At 47.1% G+C, this 22,500-nt stretch overlaps 1 protein-coding gene across 2 annotated transcripts in view; it reads left to right on the forward strand.

Annotated features, from left to right (window-relative positions):
• LOC141235462 (dynein axonemal heavy chain 12-like) overlaps nucleotides 1-22,015 on the forward strand; it is a 22,949-nt gene extending 934 nt beyond the window's left edge. The window contains exons 2-7 of one of the 2 annotated variants that reach the window (XR_012301237.1): nucleotides 6,566-6,672; nucleotides 10,155-10,339; nucleotides 10,631-10,751; nucleotides 11,887-12,169; nucleotides 16,789-16,906; nucleotides 21,479-22,015. Coding sequence is in view for 1 of the 2 variants with exons in the window: in XM_073668143.1 (XP_073524244.1) it covers nucleotides 10,199-10,339; nucleotides 10,631-10,751; nucleotides 11,887-11,918 (294 nt within the window). In the remaining variant the exon portion in view is untranslated. Of the gene's footprint in view, nucleotides 1-6,565; nucleotides 6,673-10,154; nucleotides 10,340-10,630; nucleotides 10,752-11,886; nucleotides 12,170-16,788; nucleotides 18,376-21,478 lie in introns of those variants that run through there. The other variant, XM_073668143.1, reaches the window with a different exon arrangement.
• The last annotated feature ends 485 nt before the right edge of the window (nucleotides 22,016-22,500 follow it).

Below are 22,500 nucleotides of genomic sequence, written 5' to 3' on the forward strand. Positions count from 1 at the left end.
CTCACCCCCAATCCTGGTATACATGGCACCCCTCATCCCCCAATCCTGGTATACATGGTCCCCTCACCCCTCAATTCTGGTATACATGGCATCTCTCATTCCCCAATCCTGGTATACATGGCACCCCTCACCCCCTAATTCTGGTATGCATGGTCCCCTCACCCCCCAATCCTGGTATGTATGGTCCCCTCACCCCCCAATTCTGGTATACATGGCATCCCTCATTCCCCAATCCTGGTATGCATGGTCACCTCACCTCCCAATCCTGGTATACATGGCACCCCTCACCCCCCAATCCTGGTATGCATGGCACCCCTCACCCCCAATCCTGGTATACTTGGCACCCCTCATTCCCCAATCCTGGTATGCATGGCACCCCTCACCCCCAATCCTGGTATGCATGGCACCCCTCATTCCCCAATCCTGGTATGCATGGCACCCCTCATTCCCCAATCCTGGTATGCATGGCACCCCTCATCCCCAATCCTGGTATGCATGGTCCCCCCCCCAATTCTGGTATACATGGCACCCCTCAGCCCCAATCCTGGTATGCATGGTCCCCTCACCCCCCAATTCTGGTATACATGGTACCCCTCACCCCCAATCCTGGTATGCATGGTACCCCCTCATCCCTATTCTGGTATCTATGGTACCCCCTCACATCCCCAATCCTGGTATGCATGGTACCCCTCATCCCTATCCTGATATGCATGGCACCCCTCACCCCCAATCCTGTTATGCATGGCACCCCTCACCCCCAATCCTGTTATGCATGGTCCCCTCACCCCCAATCCTGTTATGCATGGTCCCCTTACCCCCCAATCCTGGTATGCATGGCACCCCTCACCCCCCAATCCTGGTATGGATAGTCCCCTCACCCGCCAATCCTGGTATGTATGGTCCTCTCGCCCCCCAATCCTGGTATGTATGGCACCCCTCACCCCCCAATCCTGGTATGTATGGCACCCCTCACCCCCCAATCCTGGTATGTATGGCACCCCTCATCCCTATCATGCTACACACACATACAAGAAAATAAACACTTATACTCACCTTTCTTCCCTGTGCTCCAGCGCTGTTTCCCGTTCTGCTGGAGGCCGGGGGAGGAGTGCGGCGCCGAAGTACGCGTGTGCTCATACCACGCTGTCCGGCTCCATTTTGCTGAAGACACATTGCAAATGTGTCTTCAGTAAAATGGCGCCGGATAGCGCTATGCGCATGTGCCGATTTCAATGCCTCCCTCTTCCCCCGGACTCTGGACCGAACAGAGGCGCCGCGGTAGCGCTCATCCCGGTCAGGTAAGTATGTAAGTATGGCGCCAGAGATCGCGGTATGTGTTCAGTGTATACGCATACCTCGATCTCCAGCACCATACACTCCTCTTACCTGTAACGGCTCCATGCGTTCTTCAGTCTGGAGCCAGACTGTGCAGGCGTGTCGCACTAGCGCAGACTATAAAGGCTTCAGACAGAGGGACGCTTGTAGCGTTATATTATAGATACTCTATATGTATGTATATATATATATATGTATACTGTATATGTGTATATGCATACTGTATGTATATATACAGTACAGACCAAAAGTTTGGACACAACCTCTTATTTAAAGATTTTTCTGTATTTTCATGATTATGAAAATTGTACTTTCACATTGAAGGCATCAAAAGTATGAATTAACACATGTGGAATTATATACTTAACAAAAAAGTGTGAAACAACTGAAAATATGTCTTATATTCTAGGTTCTTCAAAGTAGCCACCTTTTGCTTTGATGACTGCTTTGCACACTCTTGGCATTCTCTTGATGAGTTTCAAGAGGTAGTCACCGGAAATGGTCTTCCAACAATCTTGAAGGAGTTCCCAGAGATGCTTAGCACTTGTTGGCCCTTTTGCCTTCACTCTGCGGTCCAGTTCCATCTGGATTGGGTTCAGGTCTGGTGACTGTGGAGGCCAGGTAGCACCCCATCAGTCTCCTTCTTGGTCAAATAGCCCTTACACATCCTGGAGGTGTGTTTGGGGTCATTGTCCTGTTGAAAAATAAATGATGGTCCAGCTAAGCGCAAACAGGATGGAATAGCATGCTTCTGCGAGATGCTGTGGTAGCCATGCTGGTTCAGTATGCCTTCAATTTTGAATAAATCCCCAACAGTGTCACCAGCAAAGCACCCCCACACTATCACACCTCCTCCTCCATGCTTCACGGTGGGAACCAGGCATGTTGAGTCCATCCGTTCACCTTTTCTGCGTCGCACAAAGACACGGTGGTTGGAACCAAAGATCTCAAATTTGGACTCATCAGACCAAAGCACAGATTTCCACTGGTCTAATGTTCATTCCTTGTGTTCTTTAGCCCAAACAAGTCTCTTCTGCTTGCTGCCTGTCCTTAGCAGTGGTTTCCTAGCAGCTATTAAACCATGAAGGCCTGCTGCACAAAGTCTCCTCTTAACAGTTGTTAAAGAGATGTGTCTGCTGCTAGAACTCTGTGTGGCATTGACCTGGTCTCTAATCTGAGCTGCTGTTAACCTGCGATTTCTGAGGCTGGTGACTCGGATAAACTTATCCTCAGAAGCAGAGGTGACTCTTGGTCTTCCTTTCCTGGGGCGGTCCTCATGTGAGCCAGTTTCTTTGTAGCGCTTGATGGTTTTTGCAACTGCATTTGGGGACACTTTCAAAGTTTTCCCAATTTTTCGCACTGACTGACCTTCATTTCTTAAAGTAATGATGGCCACTAGTTTTTCTTTACTTAGAATTTGTATTATGGCAAGAAAAAAACAGCTAACAGTCAATTCAGTAGGACTATCAGTTGTGAATCCACCAGACTTCTGCACAACACAACTGATGGTCCCAACCCCATTTATAAGGCAAGAAATCCCACTTATTAAACCTGACAGGGCACACCTGTGAAGTGAAAACCATTTCCGGTGACTACCTCTTGAAGCTCATCAAGAGAATGCCAAGAGTGTGCAAAGCAGTCATCAAAGCAAAAGGTGGCTACTTTGAAGAACCTAGAATATAAGACATATTTTCAGTTGTTTCACACTTTTTTGTTAAGTATATAATTATACATGTGTTAATTCATAGTTTTGATGCGTTCAGTGTGAATGTACAATTTTCAAAGACATGAAAATACAGAAAAATCTTCAAATGAGAAGGTGTGTCCAAACTTTTGGTCTGTACTGTATATGTATACTGTATATGGGTGTGTATATATGTATACTGTATATGGGTGTGTATATGTATACTGTATATGGGTGTGTATATATGTATACTGTATGTGTGTGTATATATATGTATACTGTATATGTGTGTGTATATCTATACTGTGTATATATGTATACTGTATATGGGTGTGTATATATGTATACTGTATATAGGTGTATATATATGTATACTGTAGATGTGTGTATATGTATACTGTATATGGGTGTATATATGTATGCTGTATGTGTGTGTATATATATATGTACAGTGGTGGCCAAAAGTATTGGCACCCCTGCAATTCTGTCAGATAATACTCAGTTTCTTCCTGAAAATGATTGCAATCACAAATTCTTTGGTCTTATTATCTTCATTTAATTTGCTTGCAAGGAAAAACACAAAAGAGAATGAAGCAAAAATAAAATCATTGATCATTTCACACAAAACTCCAAAAATGGGCCGGACAAAAGTATTGGCACCCTCAGCCTAATACTTGGTTGCACAACCTTTAGCCAAAATAACTGCGAACAACCGCTTCCGGTAACCATCAATGAGTTTCTTACAATGCTCTGCTGGAATTGTAGACCATTCTTCTTTGGCAAACTTGTAGTGAGCTGGCCGTCTCTGGCTGTTCTGTGATAATTGATATAGAGCCTGTTACAGAAGTGATTACACAGGATGATGTTGCCACCTTGTGGCCAGAGGTTGCACCTGCGCAGGGTGTGATGACAGAGAAAAAGACTGAGCCTCCTGTGTCCCGCCCTAGAGAGTCACGTGACCAAAGTGGGAAGCAGGAAAAAGCGCGCGCAGAGTCTGCTGTGGTCTGTGAAAAGAGCCAGGACGGTGTGCAGGCCCTCGTGTGTGGCGCAGGAGAGACTCTCAACGTGATTTCTTCTATCTGACACCATATCCTCGGAGCCTTCCCCAGCTCCTGCACTGCTGAAGGATTCAGCTGTTACACTCCCTGCTACTGGAGTGTGGACTACATAAGGGGACCCACCAGAGCTTCTATCCGGATCAGAGAGACTGTAAGCGTACCTCTGGCGAGAGGCCGAAGTATCCCTTCCTTTGTTTCCGCGAATTCTGCTGTTCCTGTTTTTTCTCCGGCTGGGACGCCTTCCTGCAAAGACAGACAGGCCTGCGACGGGGGACACATCCTTCTGGAGTAAAGGACTGGTAACGTGTGAGTAGGGACAGTGAGGGTCAGCTTATCAGTACACGTTATTACTGTGCATATTTACGGTTGTCATTTATTGTTTTTTTTTCTTTGCTGTGTTAAAAATGTATGCGAGTAAAGATACGGTTGTCAAGATAGAGTCTGTGTGTGGGGATCTTGCTCGGCCAGATCATAGATACCAATGCGCGGCCTTGCCCGCGGTCACTTCAAACTGCTCCAGGTCCCTGATATTTGAAGGGAGCCTTCTCCAAACTGCCATTTTGCGATCTCTCCACAGGTGTTCTATGGGATTCAGGTCTGGACTCATTGCTGGCCACCTTAGAAGTCTCCAGTGCTTTCTCTAAAACCATTTTATAGTGCTTTTGGAAGTGTGTTTTGGGTCATTGTCCTGCTGGAAGACCCATGACCTCTGAGGGAAACCCAGCTTTCTCACACTGGGCCCTACATTATGCTGCAAAATTTGTTGGTAGTCTTCAGACTTCATAATGCCATGCACACGGTCAAGCAGTCCAGTGCCAGAGGCAGCAAAGCAACCCCAAAACATCAGGGAACCTCCGCCATGTTTGACTGTAGGGACCGTGTTCTTTTCTTTGAATGCCTCTTTTTTTTTCCTGTACACTCTATGTTGATGCTTTTTCCCAAAAAGCTCTACTTTTGTCTCATCTGACCAGAGAACATTCTTCCAAAACGTTTTAGGCTTTCTCAGGTAAGTTTTGGCAAACTCCAGCCTGGCTTTTTTATGTCTCGGGGTAAGAAGTGGGGTCTTCCTGGGTATCCTACCATACAGTCCCTTTTCATTCAGATGCCAACGGATAGTATGGGTTGACACTGCTGTACCCTCGGACTGCAGGGCAGCTTGAACTTGTTTGGATGTTAGTCGAGGTTCTTTATCCACCGTCCGCACAATCTTGCGTTGAAATCTCTCGTCAATTTTTTTTTCCGTCCACATCTAGGGAGGTTAGCCACAGTGCCATGGGCTTTACACTTCTTGATGACACTGCGCACGGAAGACACAGGAACATTCAGGTCTTTGGAGATGGACTTGTAGCCTTGAGATTGCTCATGCTTCCTCACAATTTGGTTTCTCAAGTCCTCAGACAGTTCTTTGGTCTTCTTTCTTTTCTCCATGCTCAATGTGGTACACACAAGGATACAGGACAGAGGCTGAGTCAACTTTAATCCATGTTAACTGGCTGCAAGTGTGATTTAGTTATTGCCAACACCTGTTAGGTGCCACAGGTAAGTTACAGGTGCTGTTAATTACACGAATTAGAGAAGCATCACATGATTTTTCAAAGGGTGCCAATACTTTTGTCCACCCCCATTTTTAGGTTTGATGTGGAATTATATCCAATCTGGCTTTAGGACAATTCTTTTTGTGTTTTTTTCATTGAAGACAAATTAAATGAAGAGAATAATACCAAAGAATTTATGATTGCAATCATTTTCAGGAAGAAATTGAGCATTATCTGACAGAATTGCAGGGGTGCCAATACTTTTGGCCAGCACTGTATACTGTATATGGGCGTGTGTATATATATATGTATACTGGTATGTGTGTGTATATGTGTGTATATATGTGTATATATGTATACTGTATATGTGTGTATATATGTATACTGTATATGTGTGTATATATGTATACTGTATATGGGTGTGTATATATATATATATATATACAGTATATGGGTGTGTATATATATATATACTGTATACTGGGTGTGTATATATGTATACTGTATAAGTGTGTATATATATGTATACTGTATATGGGTGTATATATATGTATACTGGTATATGTGTGTATATATGTATACTGTATATGGGTGTATATATGCATACTGTATATGTGTGTATATATGTATACTGTATATGTGTGTATATATGTATACTGTATATGGGTGTGTATATGTATACTGTATATGTGTGTATATATATGTATACTGTATATGGGTGTGTATATATGTATACTGTATATGTGTGTATATGTATACTGTATATGGGTGGATATATACAGTACAGACCAAAAGTTTGGACACACCTTCTCATTTAAAGATTTTTCTGTATTTTCATGACTATGAAAATTGTACATTCACACTGAAGGCATCAAAACTATGAATTGACACATGTGGAATTATATACTTAACAAAAAAGTGTGAAACAACTGAAAATATGTCTTATATTCTAGGTTCTTCAAAGTAGCCACCTTTTGCTTTGATGACTGCTTTGCACACTCTTGGCATTCTCTTGATGAGCTTCTAGAGGTAGTCACCGGAAATGGTTTTCACTTCACAGGTGTGCCCTGTCAGGTTTAATATGATAAAGTGATTTATTCTTTGTCAGGTCCAGGGGTCCTGTAGAATGTGAATCCCTGAGGAACAGCGGATCCTTGGCTTGTGCCAAGACAGAAGAAAAGTTGCTGAACACTTGGTACCCCAACGTGATCAATCTATTTGCCAATCAAGATGCCCTGCAGTTGATTAATGCGGACAAATTGGATTCCTTTTATAACTGCGTCTCGACTAGCGGGGTGCCTCAAGGGTCTGTCTTGGGCCCTATATTATTTAATATATTTATTAATGATCTAGTGGAAGGGTTGCATAGTAAAATAGCAATATTTGCAGATGATACTAAACTTTGTAACGTAGTTAATACAGATGAGGATAGGGCACAGCTACAGGAGGATTTAGATAAATTGGGGAGTTGGGCCAAAAAATGGCAAATGGGGTTCAATGCCGATAAATGTAAGGTCATGCACATGGGAAAGAAAAACAGCAGTCACCCATACATATTAAATGGGAAACCGTTGGGGAAATCTGACATGGAGAAGGACCTGGGCGTCTTGGTTAACAGCAAATTAAATTGGAGTGCCCAGTGTCAGGCAGCAGCTGCGAAGGCAAATAGAGTCATGGCATGCATCAGAAGAGGAATAGGGGCATATGATGAGAACATTGTTCTTCCTCTGTATAAAGCGCTGGTAAGGCCGCACTTAGAATATTGTGCACAGTTCTGGGCTCCGGTACTCAGGAAAGACATATTGGAGCTAGAGAGGGTACAAAGGAGGGCGACTAAGGTAATAAAGGGAATGGAGGGACTAGAATACCCAGAGAGGTTGTCCAAATTAGGCCTATTTACGTTGGAAAAGAGAAGGCTTAGGGGAGACCTCATAAACATGTATAAATACATCAGGAGGCAGTACAGAGATCTCTCCCATGACCTGTTTATACCAAGGATGGTGACAAAGATGAGGGGGCACACTATGCGTCTGGAGGAAAGGAGGTTCCTGCACCAGCATAGAAGGGGATTCTTTACGGTCAGAGCCGTGAGACTCTGGAACTCTCTGGGAGAGGAAGTGGTGATGTCCAACTCACTTAATGAGTTCAAGAGAGGCCTGGACGCCTTTCTTGAGAACAATAAAATTACATCTTATGCTTAGTGATAGTTAATTAATCCAGGGATTTAATCTGACTGCCAGATTGGAGTCGGGAAGTGAATTTTTCCTCAATGATGTAAATTGGCCTATACCGCATGGTTTTTTTTTGCCTTCCCCTGGATCAACGCTGCGGAATAGCTGCAGTGTACAAGAAATAGGCTGAACTGGATGGACGCTTGTCTTTTTTCGGCCTTTTAAACTATGTAACTATGTAACACTTATGTCCAAGCAGGTAAAGGCGGCTGCAAGATCCGTGATATATAAGGATTCATGTTCATTATTGTATCTCTGGATCAGACATAGACTCAGAGTGATACAACTAAATAGACCCTATAGGGGTAAAGTTGGCATATCCGGGGGGAAATATATCCCAGATTTGCCAAACTGAGCCAACTCATGAAACACATGGGTACATAGGAGAAGAAAGAGTTAATTGGCGTAAAAAATATAAATTTTTATTCCATCAAGTTAAAAAACGTACATAGTAAAAAGAGAAATGACATAATACGGATAGTATAAAGACACTAATTAGATTACCAATGTAGCAAGATATGTTACAAAGTATACATATATGGTCACGCATATGGTCACAGTGGGACATGAGCAATATAGATAATATAGCATAAGGTTAGTATATCAAGACAATCCAATGAGTGTAATAATATATCAAAAAGTAATCCAGAAGTATTCCATAGTCATTGGATTTACACTTGCCATATGCATCAGGTATCCATCTAAATAATGCTCCTGCCCACAAATAATCAGATACATGTCACATAAAACATTTTTTAAGGTAGTCTCTTACCACAAAGAGTGCCAAAAAGGAGGGTAAAGTGCATAAAGGAACGCACAGTGGCAGAGTGGTATTCCCATCTCATATATTTATGGCACTTCCACAGTCTGAGGACGCACATTCGGCTGAAGTATATTGCTGCGCAGGGACATGCCGGGTCCCTGAGCTGCAATGCATGCCGCCAGCCAATCAAAGGCCAGTAGCTGATGTCGGCGTGCCAGTCACGAGCGACGCATGGAAGTGACGTCATGCGCTGCCCTTGCCGGCACACTGAAATCAGCTACAGAAGAAGACGCCGCATGTCGTGGGAGCGCAGGAAGGTAAGAAGAATCATTTATTTTTGTTTATTTAATGTATTAGAAAAGAACGACAGAACATTATACCAGGAAAGGGCCAAGGATGGGGAGCATTAGACAAGGAAGGGGCTCAGGGTGGGGAGAATTAGACAAGGAAGGGGCCCAGGATGGGGAGCATTATATAAAGAAGGGGCCCAGGATGGGGAACATTATACAAGGAAAGGGCCCAGGATAGGGAGCATTATACCAGAATGGGGGTCATTATACCATGACATGGGCCAGGATGAAGGACATTACACCAGGAAGGGCACAAGGATGGAGGTCATTATACCAGAATGGGGCCTAGGATGGGGGACAGGATACCAGGATGGAGGACATTGTTATAGGATGGGGGACATTGTACCAGGATTGGGGACATTGTTACAGGAAGGGGCCAGGATGGGGGACATTATTACAGTAAGAGGCCCAGGACCAAGGACATTATACCAGGAAGGAGCCCAGGATTGGGACGTTATTGCTGAAAGGGGCTCAGGATGGGGGGTATTATACACAGAAGGTGGATATTATAACAGGAAGAGGCCCAGGATCGGGGATATTATAACAGGAAGGGGCGCAGGATGGGGAACATTATACCAGGAAGGGGCCTAGAATGAGAGACATTATTATAGGATGGGGCTACAATGGGAAACATCCAAGGCAGGGACGAACACGCGCATCATTATCGGATCTAGAATGCTACAAGGGCCCATACATCTGACCAACATGCTGGTGGGGGCCCAGGTCCAAATTTTGCACATCTGCAGGAACATGGCATATGGCTTAACAGTATGTCATATGTTGGGAAGGGGTTAAGCTACAGCACATTACATAGCCTCTTGCAGCTATATCAATGGAAAAATTAAAAAATGTATGGCTTTTTGAAGAAGGGAAGGAAAAAATGCAAAACAAAAAATTATCCGGTCCTGAAGGGATTAAGGAGTTCCCACCCACAGTAAATGTTGTCACTCAGCTTAAAATCTTCACTTGCTTATTAGCAGAAGCTAAGGTTTCATTAGGATCTCCGAGGCTAAAGTTACATGCGGCTCCAGCTTACATGTAAAGGGGATGGTATCAAGGAGTCTCGCCAAACTTTCCCTACAAATGTCCAACAATTCAGAATTCATATCCATTGATAATTTATCTTCTAAAATGATAGCATTTTTTTTCTATCCTTTTCATTTTATGTGTAATTAACTTTTTGCTCTCCTCCTTTAAGCAATGGGAGGAACGACTGATAAGGATCCAGGAAACCATTGATGAATGGCTGAAGGTGCCGACCCAGTGGCTTTAATCTTCTCTTCTGAGGACATCATGCAGCAAATGCCTGAAGAAGGACGCTTATTCCAGACTGTGGACAGAAACTGGAGAGAGATCATGAAACATTGCGTTAAAGACCCGAAGGTAAATGGATGCTTCATGGTGGACTGATACAAGAAAGCACGGTCATCTTGCATCCAGGATTGATGTTTTCCAAGAGTCCGTGTCCTGATGCTTCCATCACAAGGATCCCGGGTTATGGGGCTCCGCACTGCCTGGACTCCAGCCTCCCGCATCTTCTATTTTCTATCCAAATAGGTTCTAATTTTTCTTTTAATATAAACTATTGGCACAATAGTCAATGAATGTGACCTTTTTTAAGTCTCTATAACTATATAATGGAATCTTACTTATGGGCTATCTACTTTGTTTTAGGTTTTAAGCGCCACTTCTCTGACCGGACTTCTGGAGAAACTTCAGGACAGCAATGTGCTTCTGGATAAAATCATGAAAGGGCTGAATGCCTATCTGGAGAAGAAGAGGCTTTTTTCCCACGGTATAGTCCTTTCACTTGTTGCAATGATTGTATATATTCCTTAAATATTTTTTTTTCTTATTTAAACGCATTGAAATCATTTTTGTAATTGGATTTCATTAATAATTTTGCACTGTTTGCCTTCTATTGGCTCTGTGTTGCGCTGGCTATTGGACTTATTTTTAATCTGTCTTTTTTCAGCTCCTCTTAGCCGATTTATGACCACAGATCACATCAAAGCTGAATGTGCAGGAAACAAAAAGCCTAACGGTGCAACATTTTTAATGAAACTGAATTGTCGCAAATACTCGCAATTAAATGGGTATTCCCATCTCCAAGATCCTATCCCAATATGTAGTAGGCGTAGTAATAATAATAATATTAGCAAATACCTCCAATTAGAAGTGTAGTATAGTTCTACTGATTCACTATGTCGCTTTCCCCATGTGCAAGGCATTGCAGTAGCTTCGGTATCCATGGTTACGACCACTCATATAGTGACAGTTATTTGCTAGTGGTCGTAACCTAAGCTACTGCAATGCCCTGCACATGGGGTAAGCAACAAAACAAATCAGAAGAACTATACTAAACTTCTAATTGGAGGTATTTGCTAATATTATTATTATTACGCATACTACATATTGGGGTAGAATCCTGGAGATGGGAATACACATTTCAGTTAAATAAAAAAAAGTTCCCAAAGCTGGATAGCCCCTTTAAGCTAACCATACGCATGACATATGAGATACCCGTGGTCTGAATGGTTATTTGGCTATTTCTCCTGACTCCCACCTATTCTGCTGAACAGTCATGTGGTTTTAATGGGGAGAGAGGAGAAAGTCGGTACTGGACACCTCCGGCAGCGGGTTATCTCCCCTGAGAACCAAAAGACCGGGTATTGAAATCCCATCTGCCCGATCCTTCTGGCCCTGACATCCTCTATCGGGGGAGAGTCAGGAGACCCCCATACACATCAGTGGGTAGGCCAGTCCTGCTGCAATCGTCAGGTTTAAACTATTTTAATCCAATGTGTATGGGGACTGAATCTTTACTTTAAAGCTTTGCTTTTCTATTTTCTCACATAGACACTAATACAAATGGCGCCTGACCCAATACTTTAATGACATCTTTATCATATTGTGCATTTTCGCTTTAGCTTTTTCTTCCTGTACAACGATGAAATGCTAGAAATTCTCTCTGAGACTAAAGATCCTCTGCGGGTCCAACCACATCTAAAGAAGGGCTTTGAAGGCATAGCAAAGCTGGAGCTCCTTCCTAACCTGGACATCAAAGCCATGTACAGCACCGAGGGGGAACGCGTAGAGCTCATCCAGACCATCTCCACGTCCGAGGCTCGGGGGGCCGTGGAGAAGTGGCTCATCCAAGGGGAAGATGTCATGTTAAGGAGCGTGCATGATGTTATTGCTCGGTCACGAATGGTACGGATCTACCTACAGACCAAAAGCATTAATTGGAACTAATCTAGTCTATATATATAATCGTCTTATCCCGTCTGTCTGTCTGTGTGTCTGTCTGTCCAGGAAATCCCGCGTCGCTCATTGGTCCGGCAGCGGCCAATCAGCGCCGGGGGATTTCTAAAAAAAGATGGCGGCCGTTAGCGGCTCATCTGCGGGACGGAGCTGAGCGGCGATGCAGCCGGGAGATGACCGGCGCAAGGCGCTCATCTCCCGGCCGGCAACAGCAGAAGGAACCCGACCGACGGACCCATCTGCGGGATGGAGATGCAGCCGGAAGATGAGCGCCGCGAGGCGCTCATCTCCCGGCCGGTAGCAGCGGAAGGACCGCCGGCGTCGCTGACCTCCATGCGGAAGGGAGGACCGGGGAGCGGCGCTGCGGGTCGGGATACTTCTGCTGTGAGCGCCCGCTATGTCCCGGGTTCTCGCAGCGGAAGTAGCCGCACAGGCAGCGCCGCTCCCCGGTCCTCACCAAGACGATTCGATGATTAATCGCGGTCTTCGGACCCGACCAATCACTGATCTTAGCGCAAAACTTAAACACCGCTGTGCTGATTGGTCGCCGATGCTGCCCGCGACCAATCACCGATCTTGGCTCCACATTTAAACACCGCTGTGGTGATTGGTCGCGGCCGATATTTAAATTTGGCGCCAAAATCGGTGATTGGTCGCGGCCGATATTTCAATTTGGCGCCCAAATCGGTGATTGGTCGCGGTCAGCGTCCGCGACCAATCAGCACAATAGTGTTTAACTTTGGCGCCAAGATCAGTCATTGGTCGCGGGCCAAGACAGCGACCAATCACCGATTTGTGCGGCACTTTTAAATAGCGTCCGTGACCAATTGGATGTCAGCGCCGCTCCCCGGTCCTCCCTTCACACCCTAGCCGCATGGATGTCAGCGCCGCTCCCCGGTCCTCCCTTCACACCCTAGCCGCATGGATGTCAGCGGCGCTGCCTGTGCGGATACTTCCGCTCCGAGAACCCGGGACATGAGCGGGCGCTCGCAGCAGAAGTATCTGGACTCGCAGCGCCGCTCCCCGGTCCTCCCTTAACACCCTAGCCGCTGATGTCCCCACTGTATCCGCATGATCTTACAAAGGTCCGGACATTTGTGTTAAAAATCGCTGATTGGTCGCTGGCGCTGCCCGCGACCAATCACCGATTTGGGCGCCAAATTTAAATATCAGCCGCGACCAATCAGCACAGCGGTGTTTAAATGTGGAGCCAAGATCGGTGATTGGTCGCGGCCGATATTTAAATTTGGCGCCCAAATCGGTGATTGGTCGCGGGCAGCGCCAGCGACCAATCAGCGATTTTTAACACAAATGTCCGGACCTTTGTAACACCATGCGGATACTGTGGGGACATCAGCGGCTAGGGTGTGAAGGGAGGACCAGGGAGCGGCGCTGCGGGTCGTGATACTTCTGCTCCGAACGCCCGCTCATGTCCCGGGTTCTCGGAGCGGAAGTATCCGCACAGGCAGCGCCGCTGACATCCATGCGGCTAGGGTGTGAAGGGAGGAACGGGGAGCGGCGCTGACATCCAATTGGTCGCGGACGCTATTTAAAAGTGCCGCACAAATCGGTGATTGGTCGCGGTCTTGGCCCACAACCAATCACGGATCTTGCCGCAAAAGTTAAACACTACGGTGCTGATTGGTCGCGGACGCTGACAGCGACCAATCACCGATTTTGGCGCCACATTCAAATATCGGCCGCGACCAATCACCGATCTTGGCTCCACATTTAAACACCGCTGTGCGGATTGGTCGCGGACGCTATTTAAATGTGGCACCAAAATCGGTGATTGGTCGCGCCCAGCGTCGGCGACCAATCAGCACAGCGGTGTTTAAATGTGGAGCCAAGATCGGTGATTGGTCGCGGCCGATATTTGAATGTGGCGCCCAAATCGGTGATTGGTCGCTGTCAGCGTCCGCGACCAATTAGCACCGTAGTGTTTAACTTTGGCCGCAAGATCAGTGGTTGGTTGCGGGCCAAGTCGGCGATCAATCACCGATTTGTGCGGCACATTTAAATAGCGGCCGCGACCAATTGGATGTCAGCGCCGCTCCCCGGTGCTCCCTTCACGCCCTAGCCGCATGGATGTCAGCGCCGCTGCCTGTGCGGATACTTCCGCTCCGAGAACCCGGGACATGAGCGGGCGCTCGCAGCAGAAGTATCCCGACCCGCAGCGCCGCTCCCCGGTCCTCCCTTCACACCCTAGCCGCTGATGTCCCCACAGTATCCGCATGGTGTTACAAAGGTCCGGACATTTGTGTTAAAAATCGCTGATTGGTCGCTGACGCTGCCGCCGACCAATCACCGATTTAGGCGCCAAATTTAAATATCGGCCGCGACCAATCACCGATCTTGGCTCAACATTTAAACACCGCTGTACTGATTGGTCGCGGACGCTATTTAAATGTGCCGCCAAAATTGGTGATTGGTCGCGCACAGCGTCGGCGACCAATCAGCACAGCGGTGTTTGAATTTGCCGCCAAGATCGGTGATTGGTCGCGGCCAGCGCCAGCGACCAATCAGCGATTTTTAACACAGATGTCCTGACCTTTGTAACACCATGCGGATACTGTGGGGACATCAGTGGCTAGGGTGTGAAGGGAGGACCGGGGAGCGGCGCTGCGAGTCCGGATACTTCTGCTGCGAGCGCCCACTCATGTCCCGGGTTCTTGCAGCGGAACTATCCGCACAGGCAGCGGCGCTGACATCCATGCGGCTAGGGTGTGAAGGGAGGACCGGAGAGCGGCGCTGACATCCAATTGGTCGCGGCCGCTATTTAAATTTAAATGTGGCGCCAAAATCGGTGATTGGTCGCGCCCAGCGTCGGCGACCAATCAGCACAGCGGTGTTTAAATGTGGAGCCAAGATCGGTGATTGGTCGCGGCCGATATTTAAAATTGGCGCCCAAATCGGTGATTGGTCGCGGGCAGCGCCAGCGACCAATCAGCGATTTTGAACACAAATGTCCGGACCTTTGTAACACCCTGCGGATACTGTGGGGACATCAGCGGCTAGGGTGTGAAGGGGGGACCGGGGAGCGGCGCTGCGGGTCCGGATACTTCTGCTCCGAGCGCCCGCTCATGTCCCGGGTTCTCGCAGCGGAAGTAGCCGCACAGGCAGGGGCGCTCCCCTGTCCTCTCTAATACGATTCCGCTCCCCGCTCCTCACCAATACGATTCGCTGATTGGTCGCGCTCTCCACACCCGACCAATCAGTGATCTTGGCGCTAAAGTTAAACACCGCTCTGCTGATTGTTCGCGTCCGCTGCCCGCAACCAATCACCGATTTGGGCGCCACATTTAAATAGCGGCCGCGACCATTCACCGATCTTGCCGCCACATTTAAACACTGCTGTGCTGATTGGACGCGGACGCCGGACGCGTCCAATCAACGAGATTGGCGCCAAATTTAAGCAACGCTCTGCTGATTGATCGCGGTCGCTGGCCGAGATCAATCAGCAGTATTGGCGCAAAATTTAAACAACGCTCTGCTGATTGGTCGCGGTTGTCGGCCGTGACCAGTCAGCAGTATTGGCGCCAAATTTAAACCTCACTCTGCTGATTGGTCGCAACCACCGGCCGCGACCAATCTGCGTTTTTGGTGCCAAATTTAAACAACGCTCTGCTGATTGGTCACGGTCGCCGGCCGAGACCAATCAGCAGCATTGGGGCCAAATGTAAATCCCGCTGTGCTGATTGGTCGCGGTCGCCGGCAAAGACCCATCAGCATTATTGGTGCCAAATTTAAACCCTGCTCTACTGATTGGTCGCAGCCGCCAGCCGCGACTAATCAGCGATTTTGGTGCCAAATTTAAACACCGCACTGCTGATTGGTCGCGGCCGCCAGCCGCGACCAATCAGCGAGATTGGCGCCAAATTTAAACGCCGCTCTGCTGATTGGTCGCGGCCGCCATCCGCGACCAATCAGCGAGATTGGCGCCAAATTTAAACAACGCTCTGCTGATTGTTCGCTGTCGCCGGCCTCGACCAATCAGCGATTTTGGCGCCAAATTTAAAGAATGCTCTGCTGTTTGGTCACGGCCGGCGACCAATCTGTGATTTTGGCGCCGAATTTAAACCCCACTCTGCATCGCTCTGCTGATTGGTCGCGGTCGGCGGCCATGACCAGTCAGCAGTATTGGCGCCAAATTTAAACACCGCTCGGCTGATTGGTCGCGACTAATCAGCGATTTTGGTGCCAAATTTAAACACGCTCTCCAGTCCTCACTAACACGGTTCGCTGATTGGTCGCGGCCGCCGCCCGCGACCAATCATCGATATTGCCGCCAAATTTAAACACCGCTTTGCTGATTGCACCCGGTCGGCCGCATACCTATTCTAGAATACCCGATGCATTAGAATCGGGCCACCATCTAGTTCTTTTATATTTGTATAAGATTATTTGGCGGCAGTGAATGATTTGTGGATGATGTATCTCTTGCAATAGAGCCAGGTAGCAGATCTTCTACCTGCAATCGGTAGAAATGAATTTGCTAGATAATACTAGTAAGGTTGTCCCTCTCTTAAATGCTTCTGTCAACGTAATTTAACTTTCTTTTTTAAAAGGCATACCCTGCGACTGCAAGAAAAGACTGGGTGAGGGAATGGCCGGGACAGGTCGTGCTCTGTGTGTCTCATGTTCTGGACAAGTGAAGTGCATGAAGCTATCGGCAGTGGCCCGGAGGTACGGCATAAGCTCCTTTACTGATCAAGGTTGCTTCACTATAAACAGTCATGGCCGGAAGTGTTGGCACCCTTGAAGTTGTTCCAGAAAATGAAGTATTTTTCCATAAAAAATTGCATGTGTATTTTCTGTTATACACATGTTTATTTCCTTTGTATGTATTGGAACAACACAAAAAAAGGCAAATTGGATATAATTTCACACAAAACCCCATAAATGGGTCGGACAAAATTGTTGGCATCTTTCCAAAATTGTGGGTAAACAATTTTGTTTCAAGCATGTGATGCTCGTTCAAACTCACCTGTGGCAAGTAAAAGGTGCGGGCAATATGAAAATCACACCTGAAACCTGATACAAAGGGGAAAAGTTGACTCAGTCTTTGCGTTGTTACGTGCCACACTAAGCAGGGAGAACAGAAAGAGGAGAAGAGAACTGTCTGAGGACTTGAGAACCAAAATTGTTGACTAATATCTTCTTTTTGTGTTGTTCCAATATACACAAATGAAATAAACATGTGAACAACAAAACGTGTAATTGTAATAATTTTCTGGGAGAAATACATATATATACATTCATAGACAGACTTCATGAGTTCTCCTGCTAATAGACTGTCATACCCAGAGACGCAGCTTATAGGAGTTTCCAGGGGGGGATATACCATTGGTGCAACAGAGGTAAGGGGACCCACATTCACATCCAAAGATGCAAGCAGCTTATTTCACAGTACGTTATTAGACTGCAAAGAGCCCATGTAGTGTTCTTGCCCAGGGGTCTTCTCCTGGGGGTTGCAGTTGTACAGCGGCTCAATATCTTGAAGGTACCCAAAAGGCTCCATAGTATTGTTGGGATTTTGCATTGATTCATGCATCTTGTCTAGAGATGCGCAACTAAATTTGCAGGACCTTGGTCTAAGAGAGCAGGTTAGTAGTCTGTGGCTGTTGGATGGGAGCCTTGCTAACCGCCTCTTACATGCCGGCATCCCTGGCTCCTCTTTTGATTAGCCGGCCAGGCGTGATGTCATTTGTGCCTCACACCACAACTATGACATCGACATCAAAAGAGGAGCCGGAGATGCCGGTTCACGGGGCTCCGGTCCTGCGGCCGTGGAATACTGACCGGACTGTTGGACCAGAGTCCTGCAAATCCATTCGCTCATCTCTACTCTCGTCATATCTACCAATAAGGGAAGACATTGTATGGGATTTCCCATAATACCAGCATAAAATTAATCCATCTGCATTGAGTTTTCCATGCTGTTTGTAGCAGGGTTTTATAGAGGTACATCTGGGTATTTGGAGCAATTTGCGAGGAGGCAAATTGTCCCAGCAGACTCGCAGCACATTGGGGGCTCTCGTCACCATAGAGGGGCACGCTCGTGACGTGGTCAGGGAAATGATCGAAACAGGTTTGTGCAAACATCATGGCTGGCAGCAAACTTTCCAATACCATGTTCTATTTATTATACACTACATGGAGAAAGGTATTGTGCCCCCTCCACATTACACCTACAGGGGCTTTTATGGCCCCCTATTCTAATCCATATCCAGGATGTTAATATGGAGTCCGTCCCTCTACAGATATCACAGCTCAGTATGCAGAGCACCTTCATACATTTCACCATATTCCTATGTTCTTTCCATATCTATGTTATGTTCCCCCCTCTTTTCTTTGAGTTTTCATAGGACACAATTGATCTTGTCACAGTAAAGCAATCTTGGGGTGTACTTACAATGACGTCTATGGGGCAGTAGTCATTTCTGCATATTGAGATGGTGGTCCCTATATAGGAATGTTTTGGCATCTGTAGGTGTCGGCATCCCCTGTATATGACTCATTGCCACAATTGATCTTCTTTATAGTCAGTGGTTTGGATGGCCTAGGTGCGGTTTGTAATATTTTCTATCAATGGTGTGTGTGCCCTCCTCTGTGCAGTGTCGTTCTATAACCATGGATGGACTAATAAAGGGGTTTTATGTCAATTCCTTTAATGACCTTTTGTTCGGTTTCTTTGTAGGTATTATGTCATTCTCCGAGTGGTCAGCCATTCTAAGCCTGAGCAGACATATGGCAATGTAATTGATGTGTGCCTGACATTGCTCTTCCCTATGTGGCGGTGACATATTTATGCTGCCATTCTCCAGTATTTGTTCTAATTAATCATCCTAAAGGTGTTTAGTGGGGTTGAGGTTGAGAACGTGTGGGAAACAGTTCTGCTCTTCTATTCCCTTAGGGTTGGAAGCTATAATTGTTTAAAATGTCTTGTGCTGAAGCATTAAGATATCTTTTCACTGGAACTAAGGGGCCTAGACCACCCCCTAAAAACAAGGCCATACCTCCACCACCAAACTGCCCAGCGGGCACAATGCAGTTAATAGGGTAACGTTCTCCTGGCATTCACCAAATCCAGACTCGTCCATCAGATGCCAGATAGAGAAGTGTGATCCGTCACTGCACAGAACAGGTCTCCTCCAGAGTCCTGTGGTGGCGGCTTCACACCACTCCATCCGACGCTCGGCATCGTGCTTGGTGATGTAAGGCTGCATGCAGCTGCTCGGCCATAAAGCTCCAGGCGGGGGCGCAGTGTTTGTGGTGATGTTGTTACCAAAGTAGATCTGGACTCTGCAGTTATGAAGTCAGGAGAGCGTTCTGCCCTCTGCTCCTCAGCATTCAGTGACCCCGCTCTGTAATGTTCTGGGGTCTCCTGAGTTGCTGCAGTTCCTTCCACTCCTTAATAATATCACTCACATGTGATGGGGGAAGATTTAGGAGGGAAGAAATGTAATATCCAGACTTGTTACCCCGGTGGCTCCTATTACAGGACCGCGCTGGTATCAGAGAGCTCTGCACCACCAGCCGTTCTGTCATATGTTAGTAACAGCACACCGCATGGGAGGGCGGATGTTATACACCGGGGGCGTGGGGATTGATGTTATACACTGGTGGGGGGCGAGAGTCTTAATGTTATACAAGGCCGAGGGGCCAGATGTTATACCCTAGGGGTACGAGGGGCTAGATGTTATACTGTCCGAGGGCTGGATGTTATACACTGAGGAGCAAGGGGACGGATATTATATACCGGGGTGAGGGGACGGATATTATACACCGGGGGGCGTGGGGACGGATATTATACACCAGGGGCGAGGGAACGGATATTATACACCAGGTGCGAGGGGACGGATATTATACACCAGGGGTGAGGGGACGGATATTATACACCAGGGGTGAGGGGACGGATATTATACACCAGGGGCGAGGGGACGGATATTATACACCAGGGGCGAGGGGACGGATATTATACACCAGGGGCGAGGGGACGGATATTATACACCGGGGGGCGTGGGGACGGATATTATACACCAGGTGCGAGGGGACGGATATTATACACCAGGTGCGAGGGGACGGATATTATACACCAGGTGCGAGGGGACGGATATTATACACCAGGGGTGAGGGGACGGATATTATACACCAGGGGCGAGGGGACGGATATTATACACCGGGGGGCGTGGGGACGGATATTATACACCAGGTGCGAGGGGACGGATATTATACACCAGGTGCGAGGGGACGGATATTATACACCAGGGGCGAGGGGACGGATATTATACACCAGGGGCGAGGGGACGGATATTATACACCAGGGGCGAGGGGACGGATATTATTCACCAGGGGTGAGGGGACGGATATTATACACCAGGTGCGAGGGGACGGATATTATACACCAGGTGCGAGGGGACGGATATTATACACCAGGGGCGAGGGGACGGATATTATACACCAGGGGCGAGGGGACGGATATTATACACCAGGTGCGAGGGGACGGATATTATTCACCAGGGGCGAGGGGACGGATATTATACACCAGGGGCGAGGGGACGGATATTATACACCAGGGGCGGGGGGACGGATATTATACACCGGGGCGAGGGGACGGATATTATACACCGGGGGGGCGAGAGGCCAGATGTTATACACAAGGGGGAGGGAGCGAGGGGACAGATGTTATACACCGGGGCTGGGGGCCGGATATTATGCAAAGAAGGGCTTGGGGTTGGATGTTATACAGTGGGGTTGAGGGGATGGATTTTATACACTGGCGGGGGGGGGCGAGGGGACGGTTATTATACACCGGGGGGGCGAGAGGCCGGATGTTATACACCAGGGGGAGGGAGCGAGGGGACAGATGTTATACACCGGGGCTGGGGGCCGGATGTTATACCCTGGGGGCCAGATGTTATGCAATGGAGCGCTTGGGGTTGGATGTTATACAGTGGGGTTGAGGGGATGGATTTTATACACTGGCGGGGGGGGCGAGGGGAGAGATGTTATACTAAACTAGGGGCGAGGGGTGGATGTTATACACCGGGGGAGGCGAGAGGCCGGATTTTATAAACTGGGGGCTGAGAGTCCGGATGTTATACACCGTGGGCAATGGGACTAAATGAAAAAAGCAGAATTTGGTGACTAGGAGTTTTGTCCTATAATGTATGTGCATTTGCCTTCCCTTTAGAAACTCTCCCTTGTGATTCTGCAGTGTCTTAGAGGTTGACTATCTTTTCCTACATTCCTCAGGAGTTTCTCATGAACAGACTTCCAGTGGCTTGCCCAACTCCGCTATTACTGGGAGAATGAGAATGCGAGAGTGCGAATCATCAACTGCAATGTGAAGTCCGCCTATGAGTACCTGGGCAGCTCCCCACGCCTGGTCATCACTCCGCTCACTGACAGATGCTAGCGGACTCTGCTATGATGTGATGGGTTATGCTCAGAAATGTTTTTGACTTTTGTATGATGCATGAAACTTATTAGCAATTATTATTGATATTTCATACCAGTTCTTTCATGTTTCATTGGTAGATCGGTGCTTTTTATCTAAATCTTGGTGGAGCTCCAGAAGGTCCGGCCGGCACAGGAAAAACTGAGACCACCAAAGATTTGGCCAAGGCGCTGGCCGTGCAGTGTGTGGTCTTTAACTGCTCTGATGGTTTGGACTACATAGCAATGTCAAAGGTACATACAATGTTAAGCTGCTCCATTGCAGATAATAAACTGACTCCATCCGATGTTCTGCTGACATCTTTTGATTATATAGTACAGACCAAAAGTTTGGACACACCTTCTCATTTAAAGATTTTTCTGTATTTTCATGACTATGAAAATTGTACATTCACACTGAAAGCATCAAAACTATGAAGTAACACATGTGGAATTATATACTTAACAAAAAAGTGTGAAACGACTGAAAATATGTCTTATAGTCTAGGTTCTTCAAAGTAGCCACCTTTTGCTTTGATGACTGCTTTGCACACTCTTGGCATTCTCTTGATGAGCTTCAAGAGGTAGTCACTGGAAATGGTCTTCACCTCACAGGTGTGCCCTGTCAGGTTTAATAAGTGGGATTTCTTGCCTTATAAATGGGGTTGGGACCATCAGTTGTGTTGTGCAGAAGTCAGGTGAATACACAGCTGATAGTCCTACTGAATAGACTGTTAGAATTTGTATTATGGCAAGAAAAAAGCAGCTAAGTAAAGAAAAACGAGTGGCCATCATTACTTTAAGAAATGAAGGTCAGTCAGTCCGAAAAATTGGGAAAA

The sequence above is a fragment of the Phyllobates terribilis genome, unplaced genomic scaffold, assembly GCF_046119375.1.
Source record: "Phyllobates terribilis strain yellow unplaced genomic scaffold, ASM4611937v1 Scaffold_675__1_contigs__length_835410, whole genome shotgun sequence".
In the NCBI taxonomy this organism is placed as follows: Eukaryota; Metazoa; Chordata; class Amphibia; order Anura; family Dendrobatidae; genus Phyllobates; species Phyllobates terribilis.